The sequence below is a fragment of the Neophocaena asiaeorientalis genome, unplaced genomic scaffold (genome assembly GCF_003031525.2).
Source record: "Neophocaena asiaeorientalis asiaeorientalis breed wild unplaced genomic scaffold, Neophocaena_asiaeorientalis_V1.1 scaffold347, whole genome shotgun sequence".
NCBI lineage: Eukaryota > Metazoa > Chordata > Mammalia > Artiodactyla > Phocoenidae > Neophocaena > Neophocaena asiaeorientalis.
In genome coordinates, this window is record NW_020171818.1 from 1,255,281 (window position 1) to 1,280,606 (window position 25,326).

The following is a 25,326-nucleotide window of genomic DNA, read 5'->3' on the forward strand; positions in this document are numbered from 1 at the left end:
TCCCTTCCGACCCGATTCTCTGTGGATCTTTCTTATAGCCTTGGTTTTGTAAGCATCCTTCTGCCGGTTTCCAATTAGTTTTCAGTGAGAATTGCTCCACGGGTACACGTAGTTTTGATGTGTTAATGAGGGGAGGTGAGCTTAGCGTCCTCCTGCGCTGCCCTCTTGATCTCCCCTCCCATTTGTTCATCTTAAAATGTGATGCTCTCTGAAGCTAGTTGGGAGCTCTGGGGAGGTAAGGTTTGACTGGCAGGACTCACCACAGGGTGACTAACAGATAAGCCAGCTTTTCATGGGTAAGGGATGGTGGTGGCAAAATGTCAGTATCTTAGAGCCTTTTCTCTAGACTAGAGAAGTTCAGATTCCCCCAATCTCCTGTTTAAGGGGTGTAAGCTTGGCTAGCATTATTCCAAAAGCACAGTAGGGTTAAAGACCAATCTTTTTCTCTGCATATGTTCATATCAGAGAGTGAGCAATAAAGAACATTTTTCTCTTCTCAGTTGAGGCTGAAACACACACACACAGGCACACACACATGCAATGTTTTGTATGTTTTTAATTTATATTAAGAACTTCCTCCATATCATTAAAATTAGTTGAGAATCTCCTATTGCTTGTGAAAAAGAGCTTTACTGTATTTAATATTTCGCTTTTTCCTTTGTTGTACATTTATCTCGTTTCCATAGTACTTTTTTTTTTTTCAAAGATGACTGCTTCAAGAGAATCTTAATTTACTTTATGCCCTTTTTTATACAGGTTACATTCAGCATGCTGGAAATTTACAATGAACAGGTAACAGTGATTATATTTTCTGACACACAAATCTGAGTGACTCTGCAGCTTAATAAATATCAGAGGCTCCCCCTCACCTATCCTACAGATAAAGTCAAAACTCTTTAGCCTGGCATTGACTATTGAGCCCTAACCTACCTCATTTTAGGTAGGTTCCACTTCATTTTATGTCCTTGTGTCTCCACGCATTCTATTCTTCAGCCACATAGAACTATTCTTCCTTTCCAGAATATGTCATTCTTTCCTACATCTATCTTCCCCTACCTGGAATACCCTTCCTGCTTTCTCTGGCCTTAAAGAAACTACTAAACTTCAAATCCAGCTCAGATGTCAGCTCCTCTATACATCCTAAGGCTTCAGTCAGTCGGGCTTCAGGACAGTGGTTGGCAAACTTTATCTTCAAAGTCCAGACAGAAAATATTTTAGGCTTTGAGGGCCATAAAGTCTCTGTCACCACTACTGTATTCTGCCCTCAGAGCACAAAAGCAGCCACAGAGGTATGTAAGTGAGTGGACGTGGCTGCATACCAATAAACCTTTGTTTACAGACACTGAAGCTTGAAATTTCACCTAATTTTCACGTCACAAAATATTTTTCTTTCGATTTTTTTCAGCCATTTAAAAATGTGAAAAACATTCTTACCTCAATGATCATACCAAAACAAGTGGTGGGCTGAATTTGGCCCATGGGCCATAGTTTGCCTGATCATAGAACCTGGGTTCAAATCCCAGCTCTCTCATTTACTAGCTTTGTGACTTTGGGATATCACTTTATCTCAGAGCTCAGTTTGCTTATTTATAAAGTAGAGAATTTAAAACAAGACACTACACTTTGAGATGCACTGAATCTTAAATTTCTAATGTAGCGCTTATCAAACACTAGATATTGAGCAACCTTTCCTCTTTGTGCTTATATCATACTGTAAAATTTTATTTACATATTTGTATCTCCAGAACGGATAATTGCACCTTTCTATTGGCAATACTTAGTATAATACTTGGTTTAGAACGGATGCCCCTAAGGTTTGCTGAATGGGTAAATTGACAGGGGTATCTATAATTCTAAGTTTCTTAAGGGTAGTTTCATACCCCAAGATTTCTTGTGTAACCCCAAGTGCTATCCCAATGCCTTGCACTTAATCATTACTAAATAAATATTACTGAAGGAATAAATCTGTCAGTGTTTTTCTCTTTATATTAAGGAGAGGAAATACCCATTTTTTTTCTCATATGCTTCCATGAGCCATTTATTACTGTTGAAGGTTGATAGTAAATTCAAATGGGTTGTTATGTTAAGGTCACAGATTAAGTTTCTATTTCTGTCAAGTTGATGGGCTTGGGAGACAGTATAGCTCCTTTATTTCATACCAGTAACTTCAGGAGGACAACTTTACTTCCTTTATTATGAAGTTCTGTGAAAGGAACAGGGGAGAATTGCATCACATTGTGGGTCCCTTACTGATACGTATTAATGAGGATAATCTCTCTGGAGTTCTCTTTTCTTATCTCTAAAATAAGGACATTGGCCATCCTAAATACTTCTTCATGAAAGTATTCAAGAAATACTTCTTGAAATACTTCATGAAATACTTCATGAAATACTTCTTCATGTCTCATCTTCTACGAGTCTCTGGTATTTTTCCAGCAGTACTTCCTGTCATGGAGAATGATTCCTGTCATGGAGAAGTTTCATAGAAGATATAACCTCCACTGAAGATAGTAATAAAATATATTACATATGCCGCATGAATGGTGAAAAGAAAGGCATAGAAGAGAGAGAACTAATACTGTTGGTGTTGTTTGTCAACAGAGTTAGACTGGGCCTCGAAAGATATTTACGAGTTTGGTGAGGCAGTAGGAGGCCTGGGGGACACTTTAGGCAGCAGGATTCGTATTTAATAAGTCCACGGATACGTGAAAGCACATGGCGTTTAAGGGAACAGTGAGAGTCCTGTGTAGCCGGAGCTGGAAGCATGTGGGGAGGTGAGAACAGGGAAACATCAGTAGATGGCGCTAAACATCAGTTGCTAAAAGGCAAAGGCTCTTTGTCTGGGAGGCAATGGAGAGTCAGTGAAGGGTTCTAAACAGGGAAATAAGAGAATCAGACTGGGGTTTTAGAAGATTTCTCTAGCGGCAAAGTCATATTTGAAGGAGTGCCAGATAGAGACAGACTTAGGAGTCATAAGAGCTGAGGTGAGTGAGGAAGTTCTCGTGATAACCATCGATTCAATCTCCAGGTACAACCTGGAGGATCAGGTACCAGGATCTGCCCTTGTCTCTGGGCACTTCCATATTCCATTTAGATAAACCTACTTACCTTTTTTCTAATAAGCCTTCTTCAGACACATCTTCAGCCTTAAATGCCGCTTCCTACAATTTATAATCACTCAGTGGAAGTTATAGAAAAGGCTTCCTATCTAAGACAGAGTTGCCTCCGTTCTGATGTCTGCTTATCTCTGACCTTTCTGTCCACTGTCCTAATTTGCTTTCCTGAATTCAATCTGTGATCTTGCTTTGACTCTAGGACTTAAAGCTACAGAATACTTGGGGAGATCTTAGAGACCATTTTATCCATCGCTCTTCTCTTGTGAGGAGAAAACTGGGGATGTAAGAGACTTTCCAAGGCTCTCACACTTTGGAAGCAGAACCAGAACTAAGAGCCCAGGTCAGATTCCCAGCCCAGATCTCCCTGCATCGTATAATACCAACTACCTGCTCTAGGGACTCTGGCTCTACCAGGCTCCCATAGCTCGACCTACTGTGCCTTGGCAGAAGTGGCTTTTTGGGGGGAGAGGCAACATGGACTTTCACCTGAGGCCATGGTCTAAGTGTGACATCACACAAATCTCCAATAATAAGAAGAAAATCCAAAGAATTACCCACAGTCTCTTGTTAGGTTTGGCTGTAGCAAATACTGTTTGGGTTAAATAAGTTTCCCTTGGAAGTAGATATTCACAGTGGTGGCATTTGTTGCAGCATGATTTAACCTAGGCAGAACATTAGGTACTTTGAATGTTACTAACTTTTAAGTGTTTTAAGTTTCACTGATCACTGTTCTCAGGAAAGTAAGACTTCATTACTTTGTAATACAAAATTTGTGATAATTCAGAAAGAGGCTGGGATCATTTCTTTTCATATTATTCGCAAAGGAGTTGCGGATCAACTACAAGAGTTAACAAGATTGCTAGGAGAATATTTAGGATAATCCGAGAACCATGTTTTCAAGCACAAAAGCTTTAGAATCACCTATGTAAAGTCAGACAACTGTAGATACCGACTAAAATGTTTTTTCATGCTACAAAAGCAGTTCCGCCAATACTCCATGTTCAGTGTGTTAAACATTACTTGTTAGCTTAGCTTCAGTTACACTATCTTCTCCACAAGCATTCACTGAGTTCCTATCACATGTCAGGAACCATGTTAGGATTTACTGTCCTAGTAAAGAAACATGCCCTGCCCTCAGGGACCTCGCAGTCTGGTTGAAGTGCTCTAGGTACTTGAACATAATAAAACTGAATTTCTAAAAAAATATATGCTTCTGATTTCACTAATTACAGCAGGTTTCCATATTTTCTTGCTTGTCATTTCTCTATTCCTTAATTATTTAAATTATGAGGTGGTCTGGTACCTACAGAACTTTAACATTTATTCATTCATCCAATACATATTTACTGAGCACTTAATATATTCTAGAAAGGGCTGTAACGGTGAAATAAACAAAAATCCTTGCCTTCCTGAATTTTGCATTATTTATTCTTTTTTCCACAGGTAAAAGATTTGCTGTCCAAAACCAAGAAACCTGGAGGGCTAAAAGTAAGGGAAGACCAACAGCTGGGCTTTTATGTGGATGGTCTAAAGTCAGTGCCTTGTGAGAACTATGCCCAGATTGAAAGACTGATGGAACAAGGAACAAAAATAAGGACCACAGCTTCGACCAACATGAATGCCAGCAGCAGCCGGTCTCACATGGTCATCACCATTCAGTTCAAGCAGGTGAGATTCAAGTGGATGCCATTGTCCCCACCTCCCACCAAGGGGGTCCAGGGAAAGGTTCCCAGTAGCGTTATGGGCTGGTGAGTATTATGGAATCTTTTTAGAGTTGATCTATGGATTAAGGTGGCTCTTTCCAAACATAGACTATAGGGTCAGAAGCAGGAGAAAGTGAGGCACTTGTCTTCTTGCTTCCCTCCCCCGACATCCATGCCCCCCAACCCCGGCCTAAGTGAGCCCGTTACTAACAGAGGGGTGGCAGTAAGACCTACCAGATCCCAGAAATGCCCCTGAGACTAAAGACTGCTTTCCCTCAAGTAAATTCGATGCTCTGGGAAACAGGTTTTGACCCCCGAGTTGATCAAACTGTGGAGATATGAGAGTGGGTCTGTGGTTTGTCATGGAGAATTCTACTAGTAGGCTCCGTATGCACCACCAAAATAATAATGCCCGACTTTCAGATCCATGAGCCTAGCCAGATACCGAAGTGTCTTTCTGATATTTGGAATCACAAAGATAAAGTCTTTGAAATCAGGTAATCCATGTAACGCCCCACTAAATAGAGTCTTTGATAAACTAGAGCGCACTTTTCTCCTCCATTCTCCTTGGTGGATATCACCGAGTGACCTCTACAGTTATGGACAATTTGATTCAGACATGGTTATTCACAAAGCCTGGTTAAACATTTAGCTACAGTTTTACCACCTCCATCCCCTAAGCCACAGCACTAGTAACAGATAAAACAGTAATAAGTAAAGATTGTCCTGCTCTAACCAGGAATAGTGGAAAAACACTAGACCATGTATGACTCTGTTTACCAGCTCTGAAACTTTGGGAAGTAACTTACCTTTCCTAAGTCTCAGTTTCTTGTTCTGTAAAAATGAGATGAATAGTTATCCTCATAGGAATGTTGAGAAGTTTAAATAGCACTCTGCATTTTAAAGAACCTTGTAAACTTTTTTTTTTTTTTTTTTTTTTTTTTTTTTTTTACACGGGCCCAGCCGCTCCACGGCATGTGGGATCTTCCCAGACAGGGGCACGAACCCATGTCCCCTGCATAGGCAGGCGGATTCTCAACCACTGCGCCGCCAGGGAAGCCCCCTTGTAAACTTTTAAATATTATTCACTTAATTTTACCATGTTACTGAAATTTATAAACTTTAAATATGGTTTTCCCTGCTATTTTTTAAACTTGATATTTTAGAGGCAAGAGACAAAATTAACTGGAAAAGAATGATTTTACTCTGTTTATTGGTGTCAGTAACAACATTAACACCTATTTATGTATGCCAGGCATGGTTAGAACCATTACATCTATTATCTTTTACCCTCATAACATCCCCAAAGCATGCTATCATCCTTATTTTACAACTGAGGAAGCTGAAACTCTGAAAAGTTAAATCATTTGTCCACAGTTACATGACAGAAAGGGAACCTGTGGCATTCTTTCCATTACATGACTACACCATCCTGAACAGTTACTTATTTTGCAGATTTCACAGTAGATTTAAAATATTTATTGATCACAGAAATACTAATATCTAATATATCATTGAAAGTAGCTCTGCAGAATTGGGAAGGGGCAGCTGAGACATTTGAACCTAGTAATGTTATTGTAAAATGTCATTATAAAGAGGACGGCATTTTAACTTGCAAATTTTATTACATCTTTTTTGAGTGTGAAATACAATTAGAAAAAATATGCTAGAATGTAAAATAGATTGTCTTCTTGTGTAGTCTGCTGCCACTCTAATAGCATGACCTGTGTTGCTTTCCTACAGGTTTTTCTAGACAGAGACCTCAGCAAACAATCCAGTATTAATTTGGTGGATTTAGCTGGAAGTGAAAGGCAGAAATCTTCAGGATCTGAAGGTGACAGATTGAGGGAAGGATCACGAGTTAACTTAAGTTTAACCAATTTAGGAAATGTGATCAGGTAAATAATCAGTGGATAGGTACTTATTTGTGCCATAAAAATAAACTCAAATATCAAAATTTAGATTAATCATGACCCTTGGTTCATGACCCACTATCATCATTGGTTCATTCCTGGCCCTCCTGTAGATTTTATTTTAAACTAATTAATTGCTTTTAAATGAAATAACAAACACAAATAAAACCACCACCCAACCCAAGAAGCAGGTGGTATTCCTCTCCTATTCTCCCCTTGGAGGTAGCCACCATATTGAATTTTATGTTTAATCTCCCTCCCTCCCTACTTCCTTCCCTCTTTCTTTATTTTATCATTTCTTGTTTTATCGCTTGTGCACATTATTATTTATTAGTAGCACTGATTTTTGAATTTTATAAAAGGGTAAAATATTATATTGCTTTCTGGATCTTGCATTGTTAAGGTTACTTAGGTATAAATTACATATAGTAAAGTGCAGAAATCTTAAAGGTTCAGCTCAATGGACTTTTATATATGTATATATCTATGTAATTACCATCTAGATTGAGATATAGTACATTTCCCAAACTCAGAAAACTCCCTCATACCTCCTCCTAATTTTTAATCCTAACAAAAGGAATTGACCTTTGTTATCAAAGATTAGTTTTGCCTAACTGTATTGATTTTCATAAAAATGAGATCATGTATATCAGGTCATTGTCTTTTATTTATTTGTTTGTTTGTTTATTTAATTTATTTTTGGCTGCGTTGGGTCTTCATTGCTGCACGTGGGGGGCTCTCTCTAGTTTCGGCAAGCAGGGGCTACTCTTTGTTGCGGTGCGTGGGCTTCTCATTGCAATGGTTTCTCTTGTTGTGGAGCACAGGCTCGAGGCACGCAGTCTTCAGTGGTTGTGGCACACGGGCTCAGTAGTTGTGGCTTGCAGGCTCTAGAGCGCAGGCTCAGTAGTTGTGGCACACGGGCTTAGTTGCTCTGTGGCATGTGGGATCTTCCTGGACCAGGGCTCGAACCTGTGTCCTCTGCATTGGTAGGCGGATTCTTAACCACTGAGCCACCAGGGGATCCCTGGCCATTGTCTTTTACATCTGGCTTCATTCACTGAGGATTGTGTCTATGAGACTAATCCATGCTGTTTCACTTAGCAATTATTAATTGTTTTTCATTGCTATGCAGTATTCCATTATAGGAATATACCACTATTTATCCATTCTCCTCTTGTATGGGCATTTACTTTGTTTCCAGGTTTTGACTATTATGAATAGAGTCGCTATCAACGTTTTGTACAGGTACTTAGGGGAAAATAATTACTCATTCCTCTTAAGTACATACCCAGGAGTAGGGTTTGCTTTTAGATTCAACATTATTAACAATATCTATCCATGTTATGTGTGGCTCTGGTTAATTTATTTTCTGTTCTTTTACTAAATGTCCTGTCTATGAGATTCATCCATGTTGTTACAGTAGCAGTTGTTACTTCTTTTTCATTATTGTGTAGTATTCCATTGTGGGAATATGCCACAATTTATTCCTTCATTCTCATGTTAATTGGCATTTTGGTTGTTTCCAAGTTTTTGTTTGTTTTTTGCTATTACAAACAGTACTACTATGAACATTCTTGTATAAATCATTGGGTATCAATATTTCAAAGTGTTTTTGGTATAGACAAAGAATTGAAATTGTTTGGTTTTATATATAAGGTGTGTGAATACCTTATTTTTCGAGATGGTGACAAATTGTTCTCCAAAGTGGTTGGACCAATTTATATTCCCAGGAGCAATGTATAACATATCCCATTGATCCACATCTTTTCTAAGGCTTGGTATTGTCAAATTTCTTGATATTTACCAATTAAGTGGGTATAAACATATTTTACTATGGTCTTGATAGCATTGGTTACCTACAAGCTGGAGCATCATTTGATTTGCTTATTAGCAATATGTTTCCTCTCAAAATACCTGGTCTTATGTTTTTCCGATTATTCTATTGAGTTATTGTCTTTTTGATCGATCTGCAGACATTTTTTACTATTTTTATTACTCTTTTCTCAGGTATATGTATTGTAAATATCTTCTCCCAGTTAGTAGCTTGACTTTTCACTTTTTTAAAGGTGTCTATTGATGAGCAGAAGTTATTGTTTATGTTTTGCATTTTCTTTGTCTTGTTTAAGAAAATTTATACTTAAGTTCCTATCCATTTGGAGTTGGTGTGTAGTAGTGTAAGGTGGGCATCCTTTTTGTTATTTTTTCCTTACCGATTACCAATTTTTTCAGATCATTTGCTAAGTAGTCTCTCCTTTCCCCAATGATCTTCTATGCTACTTCTGTTATATGTCAAAATTCAATATATGCTTACTGTTCCTTGGCTCTTCAATCTGTTTGTCAACCTCTAAATATAATAAACACTTTATCCTATTCCTGGATAATATGAGTATCTCCATCCGACATCTGCTATTTTTGACATATATGTTAATTCTATTCTTCTTTAACCCCGAAAGACATTATCTTTACTATCTTATACAGTTAGTGTTCATTCACATCTACTCCTTTTTTATTATTGTTATTCATTCCTTCTTAAACATCAGAGCTGCTCTGTAAGATCAGTTTCCTTCTGGTTGAACTATGTTCTTTAGAATTTCTTTTAGTGATCATCTGCTGATGGCAAACTCAATTTTTGTTTGGTTGAAATTTCTTTATTTTACCTTATTTTTGAAAGATAATTTTGCTGAGTATATAATTCTGGATGGACAGTATTTTCTTTCAGCTCATTAAGGATATCATTCTCCTGGTTTCTATTCTTGGTCTAATCGCTATTGCCTTGAAGATAATCTTTTTCCCTACCTGCTTTTAAGCTCTTCTTTTTTGATGTTCCCCAATTTCACTATGTTGCATTTGAGTGTCAGTTTGTCTTTATTTATCCTCCTTGGAATTCCTTAGCCTCCATAGCTCTGTGATAGTGATTTTCATCAATACTAGAAAATTCTCAGCCATTATCTCTCACATATTGCTTCTACCCATTTTTTTTCTCTTTTCTCTCCTGAAACTTCAATTAAACTATTTGAATCTTCTCACCCTGTCTTTCATGTCTCCTAACCTTTCTTTCTTGTTTTCCATCTCTATGTCTCCAGGCTGCAATCTGGATTTCCTCTGAACTATCTGGTTCACTAATTCCCATTATGGCAATGTCTAATTTGCTGTTGAGCCTATCCATAGTGTTTTAAATTTCAATTATTGTATCTATTCCTTTCTAGATGTTCATTTTGTTTCTTTTCTAAATCTGATGGATTAATTTTTTAGATTTCTTTTCTCTGTTTGTGATTATAATTTCACAGAGATGGGATTTCCTCCCTCCTCTTCCCCACTCTCTTCAGTGACAACACTACTTTCTCTATAGTGCCCTGAGCAGGGCAGACACTGAGCTGTTATTTTTCTTATTCACTGTTACTCTGATGCTGTAGTCCTATGGGGTCCTAATGCTATGGGATCTTCCTAAGGCAGTATGAGAGAAAGGCAAGAAAAGGACTTAAACCCACTCCCCATTCCTATCTTCACCCTGCTAGCCACCCTCTTCCTCAGATCACAACCCTTCCCTATACATAAATTTACAATAGCCTGCAGGCTCTGGGTTTTCCTCCAAAGGTTTAGTGTGTTAGTGCCTCAGATCTGGGCTTCCCTCTCTGTTATGGTTTCCCCAGTGCTGACCTTGGGGATAGAACCAGCAGCCTGTGCTGCTGTCTTAACTTCAGCATCTTTGTACAGAAGGTGTCTCAACTATTGGATATTCCTTAGAGTCATGTCTCTGGTATATGGGGTCGACAAGGGGATTTGAGGAGTGTTTCTGACTTATCCACAGGGAAGCAGATTTCTTCTTGATACATGTAAAAAATTTTGTTGTTTTATATTTTCTTTTGATTCAGTGCTCTGGCTGATGCAGCCATGGGGAAGAAAGTCTTGCACATTCCCTACAGAGACTCTGTTCTGACCAAACTGCTCCAGTCAGCTCTGGGTGGGAACAGCAGAACTACTTTGGTAAAGTGATTTTCTTACCACATTTTAGACTGTTTAGACTCATGTAGCTGTCATTATTGCTGTTGTTATTATTATTATTAAAGTTATTCTCTGTGGACCACTAAACACAGCACTCTGCATTGGTATAGCACGTTCTGATCCATGATCTGATGACTCCTGGAGCTCTTTCCATGGCGATGTTCAAATAAAGTTTCTATAGTGCTAATTTTGATTTTTTAATTTACTCTTTTCTGGTTCTCTACAGAACTATATATTACTTTTATTATCAGGAAGAAACTAATACAGTTTTAAAACTAACACTAACAATGTCACATTATTATAAATCAGCAGTCATTCCATGGCAAGACTGGAATCAATTTTTGACTGTTTCAGACACAGGGCAGGTGCTTAACCTGGAGAGTAGCCAAATCGTGTCATCTCAGCAAAAGACTCCAGACTCTATTATTGAGTTTGCCAAGTGGTACCGTGTGCAGTGTGTTAAGTCAGGGCGCTCCGCTCTCAAGCTTCAGATTAGGGAAGGAACAGAACTGGGCAAGCTCTGCTTCCAGCCTCATACTGGCCTCCAGTCTGTTGTCCTGATTAGGAGAGAAACGCCTGCTGCTGGATCTGTCTTTATCATGTATTCTTGCCTAACTCTTTTCAAACATTTTGGTTAACGTTTTTCTGGTTGTCAGTACCTGTGGGCCTCCCTGGGCCATCCCCCAAGAGCCTGGACTAAAAGAAGGCCCATAAGACTCCTCTGAACGTTAAACATCCAAGCTTTTGAGGCTCCATGGCTCCAATCCCAGTTTCAGCATACTTACCATGAGACCTCCTTTTCCTCCTTCCTAAAGTGAAGATAACAATCTCGCCTTGGAAATACTGCTGTGGTGATTAAATGAGATGATATAATGAACAAGCTTTAAAAGCTGAAAAGCTGGACAAAGATAAAGGATTAGTCACCAGGCCCTTATGCTCTGAATCTTGACCTCCAGGACCATAAGTTACAAGCTGCCGCCTGGGCAATCACACTCCCCGCCCTGTTCACCCTCAGTGACCCTGCCCACCTCCAGCTCATCAAAAAGTTTGTTTTCTCATTTGAATTCTAGAACAATTAAGCCAAAGTCAATAGCCAGACTTGAAACCATACAAGTGGCTACTCAGTAATGATTTATTGATTGGTCTCTGCAGTGCCAGTGTTCAAAGGTCATTTAAATCCCCGAGGAAATCTGCTGGGGACTCAGTGCTGAGGGACACGTAGTACAGAGGTTAGCTGCACAGGTGTCAAGTCAGGGCTGGTCCAGGTCCCAGCTCTGCCAGTTATTATCTGAGTGACCTTGGCACATTTTTCTTCTCTAAGCCTGACTTTTCTGTCTGAGTTGTAAAGTTTGAACAGTACCACAAATTACAAGATGTTCCATGACTGTTAGTTGTGTGATATCGACAACAATAGCTCTAAAACCTTATATGAAAAACAAAATCTGAAAAGGTTATTTTTTACAGATAGCAGCCATAAGTCCGGCTGACATCTGCTACGAGGAAACTTTATCAACATTAAGATATGCTGAAAGGTACGTTTATGAATACTTATTATCCACAGTGGTTCTAGGTTCTAAATCTGGCAAATTCTTCTAGTACCCTTATACTGGATGGGTTGGCGTCTTGGGAAGGGATCCAGAAGAAGGAAGAACAAGGATTTGTGAGAGGAGAGTGAGAGGAAATAAATAAAAGGAGGTCGAACTGGAGGCTCAGGACCCTCCTGAGCCTGTCATTCTGTCACTCCAGCCCTGGATGGGGGAGGAGCCGTGGGCTCAAACCCATGGGAGGAAGCACTGATCCCAATCCTGATGTGGTCACTTATCTGTCCCCCCTGCATTTTCCTGCGACATAGCATGACCATTCACAGATTCCCCTTCTGTCGTCTGGGACACACGTAGAGCATAGTGACAGGCAGAGAATTTTTGTGCTAATAATAAAGATGAGCACGTCAGAGGCACTCCCAAAGTTGGGAACCAGCCCCCGGCTCTGCAGCTTTCCCTGAGCTGCTTCTCATTTCTCCAGGTCCCACCCAGCAGGTCACAGGCGTCGTCTCCCTGTGCGGGTAGAGCGGGGCTGTCACTGCTGGTTCCCTCCCTTTGGACTGGCCGGGGAGACAAGCCCACTCGATTAGCCCCTGCAGGACGCTGTGGAAGAGCTGAGTTCCTGCCTTTCAAGGCACGTAGGTGCCTACTCCTCCTGACCTGTCTAGGCAGGTGAGGGTCTGGGGAGAGGAAGCCTCCAACCAGGGGTGGAAACCGTGCGCCCCCACCACCCCTGCATCGTATCCATGTGGCAGATTTGAGAATCCACCTCTGCAGTGTTCCCATCAGCTCCTTTCAGGAGCTTGGAATTCTCAGCCTGTGTTCCAGGCAGCTGCAGCTGGCATGTGAAATGGACTTGGTTCCTCTTCGAATGGGTACGGGCCTGTGTGTCAGAATCTGGCCCTGCCTGCCACGGGACCTGACCCTCGCTGGCCCTCGGTGACCTCACCTGCTGACGGAGGTGATGTCTCACTCTCTGGGTGGGGTGAGGACCACCTGAGATTGCTCATAAACCGTTTCTGGCTAAGTTCTGCTTGGCATGGGGCTGACGCTCAAAAGTGGTAGTTGCCGTGACGTCCCCAAGTAATCGCCTGTCCTTCTGGTCTTCCTTTGGCGTCTTCTCAGGGAGGGGCCCTTGCATTTCAGTCACGAACACTTACATTCTCGTTCCGCGCTGCGTGGTCTCAGTATCATCTGACTCCAGTAGACGTGTTCTTCCAGCATCTGTACCACTCAGATCTTGAATTTTCTCTTTAGTAATATTTAGAATGGTCGTTTTCTCTCTGCTTGTCAGATGTCAATCTGTTGCTAGCACTTTTTACGTGAGACACTGTGTGATGCAGAGGAAGGAGAAAATGGTCCCCAGGGGCCCTGGGCTCCAGGCCCAGATCTGCCGCGGCCTGTGCGACGGTGGGCTTGCCTTGGAAACCCTCTTCCTCAGTGAAAGGAGTAAGGTTGCCAGATTTAGCAAACAAAATATAAGCCGCCCAGTTAAATTTGAATTTCGGATAAAGAGCAAGTCACGTTTTAGCATAAGTGCGCCCCATGCAGCACTTGCTGGGAGTGAACTAGGTCATCTCTAAGCCCACTGCTGGCCCGGAGCACATGGCAGAGGGTCACGGGGAGCCTCCAGGGTTTGTGCTGCTATAGCAGCAGCAGCAGCAGCAGTGACTGAAGAGAGTTTTGCATTAACCGAGTCAGCCCAGCTGGGGGAGTGTGTTCAGGGCCCAGAACACGTGGCGGGCAGGCTCCAGGCCTCGGTTGAGCTGCTCCTATTTATTTGAACCCTGGATATCTCTTGAGTCCCTTCTGGTCTTCATGGTTTACTGGAACCTTACATGGTGGAGTTTCGAATCACTTGGGCATGAAAGGCTCCCACTTTGACCTTCTGAGACCAGAGCCCGGCTTCCAGCCAGTGATCTGGTGGTACTGCTCCAACTGCAAAAGGTCCAGGGCCTGGTTGTGTGTCCACCTTTGCACAGGGCTAAGAAGATCCAGAACAAAGCCGTGGTCAACACCTCGACCCTGATGAGAGAGTCCAGGGCAGAGAACAACAAACTGCTGCTTGGGTGTGGAAACTCCAGAATGGCAGGTAAACCGAGTCAGGAGTCAGCGCGGGTCCAAGCCAGCAGCCAGGAGGCTGGGAGCGGGAGGGAGGAAGGGAGGGGCCGTGGCCAGGCCCAGGCCTGGGGGCCAACCCCTGGGTAGAGTCTTAGGGGAGCCCTAGGGCAGGTTGCGGCACCCCTGGGCCTTTGTCCAGGACATTTTGGCCTGAATGTAGATTCACAGCAGTTATGAGAAATAATGGCCTTGTCCTTTTTTTTTTTTGCGGTACGCGGGCCTCTCACTGCTGTGGCCTCTCCCGTTGCGGAGCACAGGATCCGGATGCGCAGGCTCAGTGGCCATGGCTCATGGGCCCAGCCACTCTGTGACATGTGGGATCTTCCCGGACCGGGGCACGAACCCGCGTCCCCTGCATCGGCAGGCAGACTCTCAACCACTGCGCCACCAGGGAAGCCCTGGCCTTGTCCTTTTTAAATGGTCATTTTAGTCTCTTTTTTTTTTTAATTGCCATTTTTATTTTGAGGTTATTCTTTCCACCGGGACTACTTTTTCCTTACCAGATTTGGACGGTGGCCCTAAGGGCGTTTATTCGGCTGATGGCCTCATGCAGTTAAGTGATGTTTGGAGCTAAGAAGCACTAGTCCCAGCACCCTCTTCTAAGGCTCTGCTCAGCCCTGGCTGCACGTTAGAGTCACCTGGTGACTGTGCGCCATCTGGACCAATTAATCCATCCCGGGGGCAGCAGTGGTCCTTAAAGTGCCCACCTTAAGGTGGCCCACCGTGCAATTATTGAGGACCACTGCTTTGAGTGAAGGCCTGAGATTTCAGCGTGGCAGCATGAGGTGTGTGTAATTTTATGCCCATGAACAATTTAGAATGGTATGGATGGAAAGGGCAAAATATAAAACTGTTGAAGTAGAATTGATAAAAGCGTTCAGCATCAAAACAGCCAGACCAGAAGGTCTGAAAGCCCTGCGCTCAGTGCTCTTAGTGGAGTGTGCCCCCACTGTCATCGTCCGGCCCTTGGTAGCCGTTCCCCTTGCCCGGCCAGGCTCCCTCGTGCCACACGGGCTCTCTGTCTGGCGGTGGCAACACTTCCCAACCACAACCCGCTCCCGCATGCACACACACCTGGCTGCCCCCATGGATGTTCTGTTCGAGGACAGGTTGGCCCCATCTGGCATATCTCTGGGTTCCCAAGTCCTGACTCACTAAGGCTTCAGACTCAACCACGCACTTCCTAAATTAGAGGCTGTGCCCACATCTGGTCCAGGCATGACTCTGCTCTGTCACAAATCTCCGTACCTCTAAAATCTGGACATGCGGATGTTCACCTAAATATAGCATCTAATTCCCGTTATTTATAAGCACAGACACGGAACGCATGAAAAACAAGGTAAGATAAATTTTTGATTCTTCCTGAATCCCCTGACTTCACAGGAATGCCCTGAAATGCTCTCACATGCCCACATGATTAAAAAAACAGATTGCTGAGCTTCACTGCTCCTCCTACAAAGGACCTCCCTGCTCTAGTTTCCTATGAATTAAGAGGTGATCCTAGTCTTTTTTTTTCTTTTAATTATTGAAGTACAGTTCATTTACCATGTTGTGTTAGTTTCTTTTTTTAAATATATTTATTTATTTATTTTTGGCCGCGTTGGGTCTTCGTTGCTGCGTGCAGGCTTTCTCTAGTTGCTGCGAGCGGGGGTTACTCTTTGTTGCGGTGCGCGGGCTTCTCATTGCGGTGGCTTCTCTTGTTGCGGAGCACGGGCTCTAGGCGCGTGGGCTCAGTAGTTGTGACTCGTGGGCTCTAGAGCGCAGGCTCAGTAGCTGTGGTGCACGGGCTTAGTTGCTCCGCAGCATGTGGGATCTTCCCGGACTAGGGCTCGAACCCGTGTCCCCTGCATTGGCAGGTGGATTCTTAACCACTGCGCCACCAGGGCAGCCCTGTGTTAGCTTCAGATACACAGCAAAGTGATTCAATTATACACCTACACATACGTATATATATTATTTGTCAGATTCTTTTCCCATATAGGTTATTACAAGACATTGAGTATAGTTCCCTGTGCTGTGCAGTAGGTCCCTGTTGTTTATCTATTTTATATATAGTAGTGTGTATATGTTCATCCCAGACTCCTAGTTTATCCCCCTCCCACCTCCCAGCTCTCCTCTTTGGTAACCATAAGTTGGTTTTCTATGTCTGTGAGTCTGTTTCTGTTTTGTAAATAAGCTCATTTGTGCTATTTTCTTAGATTCCACATATAAGTGATATTGTATGGTATTTCTCTTTCTCTGATTACTTCACTTAGTATGATAATCTCTAGGTCCATCCATGTTGCTGCAAATGGCATGATTTCGTTCTTTTTTTTTGGCTAACCTTCCGTTGTATATATGTACCACATCTTCTTTATCCATTCATCTGTGGATGGACACTTAGGTTGCTTCCACGTCTTGACTGTTGTGAATAGAGCTGCAGTGAATATCCTAGTCTTTATAGAACTTGCCAAGTGCAGTCAGTGCAGTTCTATTTCCCACTCCTACTGAGAGTGCCATGTTTTGACTGAGACATTCTGTGCCTCACCTTTGACACTGCAGACCTTAAACTGGCCTTAAATTGCTTAAAGTATCTCCCTCCTTCCAGAGCTGCCAGCCTGTTGGCTCAGGTCTCCCACTGATCAGCTGAGCTGGGTGCACCAGCTGGAGCAGGCCCGGAGCGAATGGCAGCAGTACTACGTGGCCATTGCCCAGGTGAGCTCACCACCTCTACCTGCCGAGGGTGGCAACCTGGCGGGGGGGGTGGGGGTGGCCTTGCCCCTTACCCAGACAAGCGCCAATGCCTGGGTTGATGCCAGGTGGATAATCGGGGTGAGGTGTATTATGTATAATATGTGAATGTGACATGTTATATGTGATGTATGACTTAATTAAATTATTGGCAGAGTTGGGGAGAGAATGACAGGGCATGAAAGGGAAGGAAGCAAAGAGGCCATGAGGCTGAGGATAGAATTCAAGGCTGTGGATAATTAGAATTTGGGGAGGATCTGAGGAATATGGTTGTCTTCTGGGGTCTGTGAGTTGTGACCCTGAACCACGTATCTGGTATTCACTGCCAATTCCAGATCATAAATGGGCTGGGGTGTGAACTTTGTACCTGGGCCAGGGAGATGCCCTGTCTCCCATGACCTTCCTCCCCAAAGCCACGAGGCTCTGGACAAACTCCAAAGTCATGGGCCAGCCCTGGAGGACTTTAGAAGTGGTGGGAGGGGTCCAGTCCAGATTCCAAAGGGCTCATGGCGCCAGAATAGATGTGAGCTCCAGGCGGAAGGAGTGGAGTCGGGTGGAGGTCTGTGGCAGCAGGGGGTCAGGTTAAGTTAGGGTCCAAGAACTCTAGAGGTGTGGGTGTAATATGGCTGCACCCAGCAGCCAGAAGGGCCAAGAAAGTAACATCCTGTGTAAGGGGTACCTGGGTTTGTGACCCTTGGCTGCAGGGGTCAAGTAGGATCCAGAGTGAAGAACCTAGGACTCTGTTCTGTATGGACAGTTAGAACCAGAAGGACTCTCATCTTCTTTACTCTTTATGAGAACTTCAGGATTTAAGAGCTTTCCTTGTGCCTGCATAGCTTATTCCAGTTCTGCTTGACTATCAGACCTCTATAACCGCAATACCAATCAACACCTGTATTAAAAAATGAAGCGCATTTTGGTAACCAAGAGAGGGCAATGCAATAGGCCCCATTTTGCTATCAACACCTGATGGGTGATGAGCTCGCCAAAGGACTTGGGGGAATGAGGTGTAGGGCAGATGGTTTAGTGGAACCCAGGAAGAATTACCCAGGCGGAGCGCCAGAATGGGGCCTCCTGACAGCTGGGGATGCCGGGGGCCTGAAGAAACGGCAGGGGTAGAAACCAAAGTGCAGGGAACCACGCGAGAGCAGCTGGGAATGGTGAACAGAGTCGGAAACCGGCTGTGCTTTGCAACAGTCCTGACGGGATGAATGCAGGCCCCCGACCGCTGACCTGCCAGGATCGCACCCGCTCTGTCAGCGAAGCCCCTGGTCACACTTTCCTCCTCTGGGTTTGCTTTATGGGGTGAGTTGACGGGATGCACAGACAAACAGCTCCAAGGAGCAGTGGATAGGAAGGAACATTGCCGTCTGTGCTGTGCTGCCCTGTCTGGCGAGGAAGTCCTCTCTCTGTTTCTCCTCCAGGAGCAGCAGATGATGAAGACCTTCCCGCACCTTCTCAACGTCAATGAAGACCCGCAGCTCACGGGGGTTCTCAAGCACTTCATCGAAGCTGGTACTCACTCCTCTAGACCTGCCCTGGTCCTGCTTATGCTTCCTGCCCCTTTTTTCTTTTTGATTTTTTTTTGTGGTAAAATACACATAACAGGGCTTCCCTGGTGGCACAGTGGTTGAGAGTCCTCCTGCCGATGCTGGGGACATGGGTTTGTGCCCGGATCCGGGAAGATCCCACATGTCACAGAGTGGCTGGGCCCATGAGCCATGGCCGCTGAGCCTGCACATCCGGAGCCTGTGCTCCGCAACGGGAGAGGCCACAACAGTGAGAGGCCCGCGTACCGCAAAAAAAAAAAAAAAAAAAATACACATAACAGAAGATTCCCCGTGTTAACCGTCTTTGAGCGTAAAGTTCATTGGCATTAAGGGCCTTTGCGTTGTGCAGCCCTCACCTGCACTCATCTCCAGGTTGATTCTGTCTTCCCAAACTGATACTCTGTCCCCTTTATGCAATAATTCCTCATTAGCCCCTCCCCCAGCCCCTGGCAACCACCATTCTACTTCCTGTCTCTATGAATTTGACTATTCCAGGTACTTTGTATAAGTGCAGTCTTACAGTATTTGTCCTTTTGTGTCTGGCTTACTTCACTTAGCATAATGTCTTCCAGGCTCATCCATGTTAAAGCCTGTGTCAGGATTTCCTCCCTTTTTAAGGCTGAACAATATTCTATGTTATGTGTGTACCACATTTTGTTGATCCACTCATCCACTGGAAAATGGCACCAGTATTTAGTCCCATCTGGCTTTCCCACCCTAGCCCTGTGCACACTCAGGACCGGAGAGGCTCGTGCAGGACGGCAGTGGGGGCTGAATGAGGGGGCAGCCCCAGGAGGCTGGTGTGATGCTCCCAGCACTGTCCTTGGGCTCAGTCACTGAGCTTCACAGACCAGGGCCTTCCCTGTGCCCAGGCTTCAGTGGGTCTCCTAAGGCCCAGATGCAACAGTTTCTTCCTCCAGAATTCCCATGAAGAAGGTAGAACTTTAAAAAAGTTAGGAAATTGAGACATTGGGGTTGACACATACTCACTACTATATATAAAATAGATAACTAATAAGAACCTGCTGTATAGCACAGGGAACTCTACGCGATGCTCTGTAACGACCTATATGGGAAAAGAATCTAAAGAAAGAGTGGATATACTTATATGTATAACTGGTTTGTTTTGCTGTACACCTGAAACTAACACAACATTGTAAATCAACTACACTCCAATAAAAATTAATAAAAATTCATTTAAAATAACAATAATAAATCCATTAAATGTTAACATAAATGACACATTCTTAAATAAAAAATATTTTCCTAAACAAACAAACAGAAAGTTAGGAACATCACAAAAAAGGTAGAAAGTAGAACAGTTATCCCCAAGGCAAGGTGATGTCCATGTACCATCATGACTGAAATAACTGGTTTTTTTTGCTGTACACCTGAAACTAACACAACATTGTAAATCAACTACACTCCAATAAAAATTAATAAAAATTCATTTAAAATAACAATAATAAATCCATTAAATGTTAACATAAATGACACATTCTTAAATAAAAAATATTTTCCTAAACAAACAAACAGAAAGTTAGGAACATCACAAAAAAGGTAGAAAGTAGAACAGTTATCCCCAAGGCAAGGTGATGTCCATGTACCATCATGACTGAAAATCACAGTGAAAAAATCCCTTCACGTGATCTAATTGGAGAGGATATGGCACTTCCCAAACACCAAACATGTTAACTTACTAATGTCAAATTCTGAAAAAATTTGAAAACAACTTACCGTAATTCTTTTCAGGTTCGTGTGATGCTGGTCAGGCAGCTTCAAACGCCATCACTCTTCAAGGTTTGGGGTAAGTTGACGTGACCCAGCACCTCTGTCCAGCATTAGAGAATTGTGACCACTGCATCCAGAGGAGACTCTCAGAATTCATCCAGTCGTCCTTAGGCCAGGCCACAGACCCTGCCGGACAACCAAGGACAAGATTTCCAGTCAATAGACTCAATCAGCCCCTACAAAGAGGGACCTTACTGACCAGTCTCCCCGACACACCTCAGCCCTCCTGAGCCCACCTGGGATGCGTGTATGTGTGTGTTTGTGTGTGTGTTGGTGGCTGGGAGGGGGGTGGAGAGGGGAGGCGGGGGACCTGTGGGCACTAACTCACCCTGACCGCTGGCCTCCAGGCCCTTTGCTCTGATTGTTCCTGGGGACCCCCTCATCTCCCTTTCCAGAGCACTTCCTGCAGTGACCCTAGTCTAACACACAGGTCTGGAAAGGCTGAACTCCAGATGAGCTGAGGGTCAAACCTTCCCACAGGACCCCTGAGCCCCAGGCAAACAAGGGCTCTGGGTGGTGGTTGTGTGTCTCGACTTCCCGAACATTCCATGACAGCCAAGGAGTCCGGGAACATTCTACAACAGCCAGGAAGCTGGTCATTCAGGGCACAGAGATGACGTCTGTTGGGCAGCCAATCTGACACCTCTGATACTGACCCCAAATCCTGTAACATCTCAAGTCTGGATTTGTATAGATAAAGACCAAGAACCAGACCTAAACTTCTCAGCGATATGTGGCCACATTATTAAGTCACCTTCCAAGTGTCTCTTCTGAAACACCTATCTTTCCATTTCCCCTCCTCTCAATCCTACAGGCCTGTGCAACCCCTGAGGGATCTAGTACTGGGGTGGGGGAGGGGCAGGGTTCCACTAAGAAATGATTGCCTTGTTGTCTCCCCGCTGGAGGGCAGAGTCCCTCACACCCACCTCTCCATCTCCACCCACTGAGCCAGCACACAGGAGCCCCACAGGGCTTCCTTGGCAGCTGTAGGGCTTACCTGATTGTGCAAATGACAAAGAACGATCTAAACTGTTCACTAAAATCGTAATTTATTTGGTCTCTTAGACACAGTCTTATCCTTTTAGAATTTCAGATAAACACGCTTCCTTCACAAATTCAGATGGTAAAGTGACGGTGACTCCACACGGCAAATGCAAGGTCGTCGTTAACGGGGTGCCCATCACGACCAAGACGAAGCTGCAGCATTTGGTAAACTCTGCTGCGGAGCCACAGGGTTTCTAAGTTTGTCCGAGAGAGCTGGAGGGAGGTGGGCAGGGCTGGGAGCTAACGCCCTCATGTCCCTCTGCTACGCGTCACAGTGATGACAAGGTCACAGCTGTGGGCTCAGGAGACCTGAGATTAACTCCCCGTGTGTCCTGGGGAAGTCACTTCGCCTCCTTGGGCCTCGCCCATAAAGCAGAGAGGGGTGAACTAGGTGATCGCCAAAATCCTTCCAGCTCTAACCCCCGTATGACTTTTTAGATTTTTGAAACCTGCCGTGGAGAGGGACTGCCAGCCCCTTGCCAACATCGGGCTCTCCCCGTCTCCTGCCACCACCCCGGCCCGAGTCCCAGCAGCACAGGGGCTTTAGGCCCCTCTCCAGTCCCTCTTCCACCTGTAGCCACAGAGAGCCTTTTAGACAAGCACACTGGAGCAGGCCACCCCTTTCTCGGAAATCCTTCGATGACCTCCCTTTTAGGACACCCGAGGGAGCCGGCCCATCTCCTGCCTCTCTGGCCTCACTGCTCTGCCTGGGCTTCCCTCGGTCACACGACCCCTTGGATGCTCAAGACGTGCCAGGCTCCGGTGGGCAGCGGCCTTCTCAGCCTCGCCGAAACTTAACACACTTGACGTGTCACCTTAAATAGTGCACCTTCCAAGAGGTCTTCTCTAATCCCCAGTGTAAATTAGGCCCCATACACTCTGCGGAAGGCCCGCCCTTTTCCTCTCAGCATCCCGCATGGGCTGGGCTGTGATTACATCGTTAGTTCGTCAAGTCCCGGAGGGGAGGGATGGGTCTGCCCGGTCCCCACCGACTCTCAGCGCCTGGTGGAGAGTGTGGGATAAAGGAAGGAGTCAGTGAAAGCACGAAAAAGCAAGAGGCCCCCTCTCCCCTCCTCGTTTATGGGTCTCTTTCCTGTTTGGGGGATAAACAGGGTCTCAGGATTTACACAGAGGAGCTGGCTCACCTCCTCTGGCCTCTTCCCTCCGAGCCCGCTCTCTCCTCCCTAGGACCGAATTATTTTGGGATCCAACAGCGCCTACCTCTACATCGGGTTTCCTTCAGAGCGAGGCAGTGAGGACTTGAGCAGATTTGATTATGACTTTTTCCAGCTGGAGAGAGTGGCTTCGGAGGGAGTGAGTGTGGACACGCTCGGTGAGCAGCCTGGGCCTGACTGCTGGCATTTTCCTTGGGCGGATGTGAAAGCAGCTGCTTCCACTGTGTGCTCTCCTGCCTTCCCTAAGAAAATAATCTTTTAATTGTGTCAAAATACAATGTTTAGAAAAGTAAAGATAGGATTTTCATACAGAGTGAGCACACGTCAAAGATTTGTTTCGAGGAGTAGAGAGTGGCTACAGCACTGGGATGGGAAGATGCTGAAATGCGTTTGCTGGGTCCGGCACGGCTAATTCATGCCTTCAGGGGGATAATCTTCTCCTGGACAAAAATTCATTTCAGTGTGCCAGTCTGAATTAACATCTAACGGCTCAGAGTCTGGCCCTAATCAGTAGTCAGTATTGAGGGTACCCCCTGCCCCCTTTGCAGCCCCCTGGGGGACCGGAAGCTCCTTACATGGGCTCTGCTAGGAAAGGGAAGTCATCCTTTGGCCCTATCTCCATGCTTTATATGACGTCTTGACAGCTCTCCCTTTTGCCCCTGAAACCTTTTCTTCCGTGGTCACCAAGTGGCTCTCTCATGGGCACACTTCCCAAAGCATCTTGGCCAAGAGTCAGCCAGCCTGTCTTTGAGCTCAGACGCCTTTAGCCCCAGTTCTCTGGAGCCCCTTGCCAAGGTGGGCAAGCATTTTGTGGGTTATTCTTAACTGACATTTCTTGAAAGGTACGGAGAAGTTTCAAGAGTAGTGCATTGAACTCTCAAACACATTCTGCTCAGATTTCCTGTTTAAATATTTTACTACATTTGCTTTATTATATATGTATATGTGTATATATATGTACACATATGTATATATAATTTTTTTCCTGAACCATTTCAGAGTAAGTTGCAGACACGATGCTCCTTTATCCTTCAATACCACATTGTATACTTCCTAAAGGCCAATTGTTTTGTATAATGTTCCTTTGTTTGGGTTTTTATGATGTTGCCTCCTGATGGGACTGGGGTGATACATTTTTGGCAGGAATGCCAGCAAAGTGACGTTGTAGCCTCTGGGCCTCACATCAGAAGGCACATGGTGTCAGGTTGTCCATTTTTTGTGATCACTTGGTTAGGGGGGTGTCTGCCAGGTTTCTCCGCGGTAAAATGACTAGTCGCATCTTTTTAATTAATAAATATTTTATGGGGAGAGACTTTGATATGTAGGTATCTTATACCTCATCACACTTTCATCCACTAATTTCATCATCCTTTGATCATTGGATGATTAGTAAGATTTTTGTCAAATGGTGAATTTCTAGCTCCACCATTTCTTCTACCTTTATTTGAAACGATGTTACTATAAGAAATGTTTGCTCTCCTATTTATTTGTTTATTCATTTATTTATGTCACTGTGAGCTCATAGAGTCCTGTTTTACTCCATAAGTTATAAGCTGTTGCTTTCATAATTTATTTTGATGTGCAAACTGTCCTGGATTTGGCCAGTGGGAGCCCCTTCAAGCTGGATTCTGTGTCTTCCTGACATTCCTCCTCATTCTTTAAACACTAGCCTACTTTCTGGCATCAAAAAATGTTCCAGGTTTGTCTCGTGGGCTCTCAGTCCCAGCTATGGTGTCAGTCATTTCTCCAAGGACCCTGATTCCTTTTGGTGGAGAAGGACATTTATAAATCAAGATCTGGGACTATGTGTGCAAACTGCTGTATAGATACATGGCTCCCACACACATATTATAGCTTCACCTATTCTGTAAAACCATAAGTTAGTAATACCTCCAATTCCAGTTCAATACCACAGGGTTTATTTTTATCTTTCTCTTGGTGGGCGAACATAGTATGTTTGCCCATTTTCTCCATCTGTCCTCTGGATTCCATCCCTCTCACCTTCTCAAGCATTTGTCTCTGAAGAGCCCCCTCCTCTCACCCTCCTGCATCACTAAATGCTCTCCATGGGTCATTCTATCACATGCAAACATGCTCCACTATCTTCCACCATAAAAACAAACACTTAGACCCACATCTCCCTCGAGCTACTGCCATATTTCTTTTTGTTCCCTTTTATAGAAAACTAGGAAGTTGTTTCCATTTTCTCATCTCCAGTCTGGCTTCTGTCCCACTCGTGCCTGACCCTGATCCCTCTGCATTCCAGATCTAGCAGGCACTTCTCTGCACACATCTCACCGAGGTCTCAGCAACATCTTACGCAGTTGAGCCCTCTCTCCTTTTTGAAATATTTGACTCTTGGAACCGTATGTTCTCCTGGTTTTCTTCTAGGCCACTTCTTCCACATTCCCTTTCCTGGCTTCTCCTCATCTAACCCATCTTGAAATTCGGAGAGCCCCAGAGCTTGGACCTTGGGACTCTTCTCTAGATGGATGCTTTCCCCACTCTGCTCTCATCATTCTCGGTGGCTCTAAGTGCCATCTGTGCTGACAACCCTCAGCTCCTCTGTCTTCTTGCTGTCCCTTGATATCTCTTGACACCCCGATCCAGCTGCCTTCTTGATATCTCTGTTTGCATGAC

At 44.2% G+C, this 25,326-nt stretch overlaps 1 protein-coding gene across 1 annotated transcript in view; it reads left to right on the forward strand.

Moving 5' to 3' along the window:
• Positions 1–25,326, forward strand: part of LOC112395663 (kinesin-like protein KIF28P) — an 80,404-nt gene that overhangs the window by 31,680 nt on the left and 23,398 nt on the right. Inside the window, exons 4-14 of the mRNA XM_024738993.1 lie at positions 757–792; positions 4,560–4,784; positions 6,563–6,717; positions 10,605–10,716; positions 12,199–12,266; positions 14,258–14,367; positions 16,984–17,090; positions 18,551–18,641; positions 20,429–20,483; positions 21,553–21,676; positions 22,700–22,844. Coding sequence (XP_024594761.1) covers positions 757–792; positions 4,560–4,784; positions 6,563–6,717; positions 10,605–10,716; positions 12,199–12,266; positions 14,258–14,367; positions 16,984–17,090; positions 18,551–18,641; positions 20,429–20,483; positions 21,553–21,676; positions 22,700–22,844 — 1,228 coding nt within the window. The remainder of the gene's footprint in view (positions 1–756; positions 793–4,559; positions 4,785–6,562; positions 6,718–10,604; positions 10,717–12,198; positions 12,267–14,257; positions 14,368–16,983; positions 17,091–18,550; positions 18,642–20,428; positions 20,484–21,552; positions 21,677–22,699; positions 22,845–25,326) is intronic.